This window comes from Cucurbita pepo, chromosome LG10 (assembly GCF_002806865.2).
Source record: "Cucurbita pepo subsp. pepo cultivar mu-cu-16 chromosome LG10, ASM280686v2, whole genome shotgun sequence".
Lineage (NCBI taxonomy): Eukaryota > Viridiplantae > Streptophyta > Magnoliopsida > Cucurbitales > Cucurbitaceae > Cucurbita > Cucurbita pepo.
Window position 1 is genome coordinate 8,108,958 of NC_036647.1, and position 6,469 is coordinate 8,115,426.

At 37.6% G+C, this 6,469-nt stretch overlaps 1 protein-coding gene across 1 annotated transcript; it reads left to right on the plus strand.

Moving 5' to 3' along the window:
• The first annotated feature begins 3,003 nt into the window (after positions 1 to 3,003).
• On the plus strand, positions 3,004 to 6,469 carry LOC111803417. The gene is made up of 2 exons (XM_023687801.1): positions 3,004 to 3,089; positions 4,918 to 6,469. The coding sequence occupies exon 2, from the start codon at positions 5,039 to 5,041 to the stop codon at positions 6,056 to 6,058; it is 1,020 nt and encodes a 339-aa protein (XP_023543569.1). The 5' UTR covers positions 3,004 to 3,089; positions 4,918 to 5,038; the 3' UTR covers positions 6,059 to 6,469.

Sequence of the window (6,469 nt, forward strand, 5' to 3'; positions counted from 1 at the left end):
TTGCAAATTCAAAAGAACCAAGAAGCCATAAGCGAGGAAAACATATTGAGCGCAAATATCATCTCATAAGGGAGATTGTGCAACGAGGAGATGTGATCGTCACACAGATAGCTTCAGAACACAACATTGCTGATCCATTTACAAAGCCCCTCACGGCTAAAGTGTTTGAAGGGCACCTAGTGAGTCTAGGACTACGAGTTATGTAATCTAGGGCAAGTGGGAGAAAAGGCATGAGTATGTGATGCCCTAGTTTATTGTATTTCTCTCTACTCAACGTTATAAAACCCCACTAGAGTTTTAGTCCAAGTGGGATTTTGTTGGGTTTTATGTCCTAAAACTCATAGTTTGTAAACAAAGATATATTCTATTTTCAATAAAGTTATTATTGTTGTTTATTCAGAAAAAATTGTTATTGAATAAAGTGAACTTTACGATCATTAATCTAAATCCAATAAACTAAGAACACTCTGGCTATAGTATGACTACTTGAACTATATGTAGAGACATAAGAGTGGATCAAGTTCAAGTATATAGTCAAAATGATCTATAGTATAAGGATAAGGCTGAGTACCTTATTCTGGGGACACTATGGATGCGGCCCACTTTTGTATATGATATAAACAATGCGATCACTAAATTGTGCATGTGGAGACATGTGAGTGGGGGCGTCCTATGCAATGAGTATTGCATAAGATCGGACCATGAAGAAAACCACTCTCACTTTATAAAGTCGTTTACTGTTGAGACTGATTTTCTTTTCATTCGATAACCTAGGTAACTCGGTTTTAATCCTGAGCTAACCATGAACTCCTGTTTATTCGGAATTATCCTTAGATTTGCATGGGTGAGAGTGGCTCTAGTTCGCCGACTCAACAGGCCTCCCATTTCAGGGGTAAGACTGGGTGAATGGCTGGGGACGTGGGGTGCAAGACGGAATTCACTCCTACCCACTTTTAGGGATAGAAGAAAGGTAGTTCCCTTAAGCACTGACTCCAGGTCTTGAACAAGGGGCCCCACCCTCTCATTGGCCTGAGAGGGATTCGGTTTACTGGTTGGACCACAAACCAATTGTTTATTAGAGGATCAGTGAGACATAAGGAACAAGAAGTAACTTCAGGGGTAAAACGGTAAATTGACCCAGCTCTAGTTACGAACAACCTGTGAAGGATCGACTTACTAATCATGGTTATATCAGATGGACAGAAATATATCTATAGTGAGGGGAGTGCAACTACTAGGCTATAGTGGAGTGTCCTAGTAGTTAACGAATGTTGGTTAACCAGGTTAATGAGTTTAATCGGTTAATCTTGAATCGTTGGAGCCCATGATCTATAGGTCCATTAGGTCCCTCTGCTAGCTCATATCGGACTAAACCATAGAACAGTGTGACGAGTGAGTTCGAAGTGTTCGAATTCAAATTAGGGAATATGCGTTACATATATACGATATATTTAACCGCAATTTTATTTTATTTACGAATTAAACGAAAAGAGAGAATCTGAGATATTTAAATAAGATTTAAATATCTTAATCAATTATGTGTCGGAATTGACTGGGATTGGCATTTGAATTAATATTAAATATTAATTAAATAGTTTAATTAATTATTTAATGTTACTTTAATTTGAAATTCATTATTCAAATTAATTGTTGAATTAAAATGAAGAAAGTCAAAATGTTGACTTTCATCTAATGGAAAAATCATGTTAGTGGAATTTTGAGGTGTCAAAATTTGGTTTAACCAAACTTGCATGTTTGCCAAATAAACCCCACAAGTTTGAGTGGAATTTTGAGTGTCAAAATTTGGTTAACTCAAACATGCATGCTTGCCACATAATCTCAAACATTTGAGTGGAATTTTAAGTGTCAAGATTTGGTGATCTCAAGTTTGCATGAACATGCAAACTTGACTCTTTAAATAGAGTGATCATGATACTTGGAAGGGATTCTTCATCTTGATGAAAAACCTCTCACAAGCACTCTCTTTCACGTATACAAAATCCCTCCCAAGTTTAGTCACTCACCGGATTCCACAATCCCGTTCTAAGGCCGGAGAATAGTGGAGAAGACACTAGTGGTGGTTCGAAATCGGTTCGTGAGGCAAAAGGAGTTTGAACTACAAAAGGTTAGTATTTAAACTCATTAAGTTTTAATATTTATGAACATGCTAGTCATTTACAATAATTGATGTTCTAAAAGTGCCTAAGATCCAAATTGCTTCCGCATGTGTTATATTAACACCATCACTTTGAAGGTCCCCAAAAGGCCTCATACCAATGGAGAGTGCACTTTGATTGAGAGTGTATTATTTGATTATAAATTCACGACCATTTCCTAAATTAACCGAGATACTTTTATCCAACAATAAATGGATAAAAATTAATTATGCACAATTATTATATTAATTATTTATATTAAGAGAGTTTATAAAATTTTATTAAAATAATTTATTTGAGAATAATTATTAATATCGTTCGAGCTTATTATCACGGATTGAAAATTAAATAAAATTTCAAAATACTGTACATTTATCCTTGAATTTTTCACTTTTGATTTTTTTTTCATTTGATCAGTATCAAATATGACATTTTTATTGTTGGGAGTATTTATGATTAATATAATAATCTTGATGTGATTTTTTAATTAATTTTATATTACTGTAGAAATTTATTTAAATATAATTAATAATAATATTTGAAAAAAGATAATCCTGATGTGATTTTTTAAATTAATTTTAATAGTACTTAAAAAATTAGTGGAATTTTATTTAATTATAATTAATAAATAATTAAATAATATTTGAAAATTAATGATTATAAATTAACATTGCATTTAAATCTTGAAATTTATAGACTAAATAAAAATAAATTTAAAACTCACAGTAAAAATATAATATTTTTAAATATAAAAACTAAAAATATAGTATTTTAAAATCTAATTATATTAAAAACTCAACTAAAAATGATTATTTTCTTCATAAAATGCGAATTAAATAAAACAAAGAGAAAACCCATTGCCGAACTTCTCGTGCTCCGATTCTCAGTCTCTATCTCCACCGTCTCTGCTGCTTTCTTCTCCGTCGACTCCAGGTAGCTTCATCGTCGTCTTCCTTGTCATCAGCGTATTCCTTTTTCATTTCTCTTGCTTCACTGCATTTCTTTCGCTGTCATGTTTAGAACGAAAGTTCTTTTGCCAAGAATACGAACTATTCTCATGCAGAATGCTAGGTCTTCTTCTTCAAGTTTACATTGAATCCAAGTTTCATTGTAGAATTTCCTTCCCTTTTGTAATGGAGTGACATTCGATCTTACTTCTGGGTTGGAAGAAGTGTTTGATTAGGTTGTGATCGGATAGTTGCATAATGTGATACTGTAATTTCGTGTCTGTGACGTTCAATTGGTTGGATCATCTTTTGATGTGTTATCACAGGCAGTTCCCTTCTATTTGAATTTGTTTGGATGGAGATATCTTAGTTTCATATTGCAAATATTTTCAGCCTTCAACTAATTTGGGTTATGTTGGTTCAGTTTGAATTTCTTAGGGTAAATTACTTTGGTTCTGGGCATTACTTAGAGATAATGTGAGATCTCACCTCGGTTGAGGGTAGAACGAAGCATTCTTTATAAGAGTATGAAAACCTCTCCCTAGCAGACGCGTTTTAAAAATCTTGAGGGGAAGCCTGAAAAGGAAAGTCCAAAGAGGACAATATTTGCTAGCGGTGGGCTTGGGCCGTTACAAATGGTATCAGATCCAGACACTGGGTGATGTGCTAGCGAGGAGGCTAAGCCCCAAAGGAGGTGGACACGAGGCGCTATGCCAGCAAGGATGCTGGACCCCGAAGGGAGCTGGATTATGAGATCTCACATCGATTGGGGAGGAGAACGAAACATTTTTTATAAGGATGTGGAAACCTCTCCTAGAGATTCTTAAACTCAAATATTTGTTTGATTTACCAGCTCAATCTTGTAGGCTATTAAAATGAAATACAAGAAGGATAATCACGTTCTGTAAATTTTAAACATTGAACCTGCTATTCTAATACTTATCGATGGAGAGGTTTTAAGAGTTTAATCCCTTTAATTTGTTAAACTATCTGTTGTTGGCTAATGTTAGTCAGTTGGTAAACAATTTTATTGATGATTTGAAATAGTGAAAGAGAGGCAAAGCCTCCCAAAAGTGTTGCATAAAACCTCTTCAATTGGATAAAAACAAAGTGGTCTTGTGATTCTGAGCTATGCTTGCCATTAGAACACCAATGGGGTTTATCATGAGTATTAATAGCTTTGTGGCTGGCTTCCCATCCCATAGAAAAAGCTTTACTTCTTTGGATAATGGTCACTCCAAATTACTTCATAGAGCTCTGGGGCTGTTTCGTTTAGAATTTGATCGAGGTCGTGCACCAAGGAGCTGACAGAGAACTTACCATTTGGTTCAATCTTCCAAAAACCTCTATCAGGCGATTATGGGAGATGTGCACCCCCTCCAAGCCAAGTATCGTCCCAAAAAAGGTTTTTATTTTCGTATTTATTTATTTATTTTTTGGTAAGAAACCGAGTTTTCATTAAGAAAAAGGAAAGACTAAACAAGTGCACAAACCAAAGAAACTCAAGAGATCATCCCCAATCTTGTAGCATACACGGCTATGTATCAGATTTTGGAACTTCAATGTAGCCTCCCAAGGGCCTTTGGTTGTTGTTGTGCTGTGGAGGATACCGGTTTAGTGTTCAAAAGGGAGGATCTAGATTTGGCATCAATAATCTTCCTCCAAAGGGTTTTTTGTTTGTGAAGGTATCTCCAAGGCTTGGTATAGGTAGCAAGTAGTAAGTAGTAAGCCTATCTCGTCTTATGATTAAAATTTTTCATGCCTTGTCATTCCTTGGTTGGATGTCTATTAACTTGACTTCTTGCATGATGTAGAGACTATGGCACCTACAACACGTAGCACTAGCAGAGCTAGAGGTACGAGGCTAGCAGATACTCCAACAAAGTCGGACCCTACTCATACACGTAGCACTAGTAGACGTAGAGGTACGGGCCAATGAAGACTCCAACAAAGTCTAATCCTACCCAGAATTCTGCACACAGACAGGCGCCACAATTGCCGGTGTTGGAACCAGTAGTAGCTCCACCCCCTAACATGGTAATGCTGAGCATGGAAGCCTACCGAAAATTGATTCAAGCCGCTGCGGCCAATCAAGAGGGAAGGGGAGATGATGATAGTACTAGTATGACTAGGGAGTTCAAGTATCTGAGAGACTTTGGTAAATATGACCCGCCAGTGTTCGAAGGAAAGACAATAGACCCCGTGCTTGTTGAATCTTGGGTTGAGTCTACAGAAACTATATTTGAGCACATGAATTGCCCTGAGGATCAGAAGGTAAAATGTGCCTCCTTTATGCTTAAGGGCGAGGCTCACTTCTGGTGGAAGACTGCCCAACAAACCCTGAGGAAAGAAGATGAGGATGAGGAGCCAATATGTTGGCATGAGATGAAGAGGGCGTTCATCCACAAGTACTACCCGGCGGTATATTGGTACAACAACCGGGAAGCTTTTTTGCATCTGAAACAGGGAAACATGACAGTGGAAGAGTACGAATTGGAGTTCACCAGATTGTCCAGGTTTGCCCTGGAGTATATAGACACTGAAGAAAAGAGGACATATAAGTTTATTTTGGGTCTCCGGAGTGAGATCCAAGGCAAAGTTGCGGCTATAGCGGCCACGAGTTATGCACGCGCCCTGCATGCTGCCAGTATTTTGGACTTTCATCTTCAAAAAGCGTCCAATGAGTTAGAAGACCAAGGGAGTTACCAGAACAAGAGAAAGTTTGATAAGCATTCTAACAAGTCCTCATTGCAAAGAGATAGAATTGGCACACCTCATAGGGGAAGACCCACGTGCCCCACTTGTGGTCTCAGACACTCCGGACAGTGCAGGGTTGGTACTGACGTGTGTTATCACTGTGGCAAGAGTGGCCATAGGAAGACAGATTGTCCCCACAGGAGGCAACGAGGCCTCAACGTTTGGACGGAGCAGCTAGGAAGGCTCGACACAGAGTAGAGGCATGACCAGGGCTACCACTGGCAAGAGAGTAGAAGATACTGACACTGGTGACATGTACTTTACTAATGCTTGGATATCATGCATTTGTGTTATTTGATTCTAGATTCATACACTCATTTATTTTTGCTACATTTGTAAGGCATGCACGGTTAGGACTATAGCCTTTAGGATATAGGTTATCTGTGTCTACGTTGTCAGGAGAGATATTAGTTTTAGATGAGTAAGTCCAAGCCTATAAAGTAGTGTTAGAGAGACCCTTAGATGTGTTGCTGATTGTATTAGATATACGTGATTTTGACGTGATACTAGGCGTGGATTAGGACGTGATACTATACATAGATGATCTATCATTCGGTTGAGGATCTATCCCCCAGACGACCCTCAGGAGCAAATACAACTATTATAAGT

Bases quoted from the DNA above. Each gene is read 5' to 3' on its own strand.
- LOC111803417 (XM_023687801.1), top strand. From the start codon at position 5,039: ATGAAGACTCCAACAAAGTCTAATCCTACCCAGAATTCTGCACACAGA.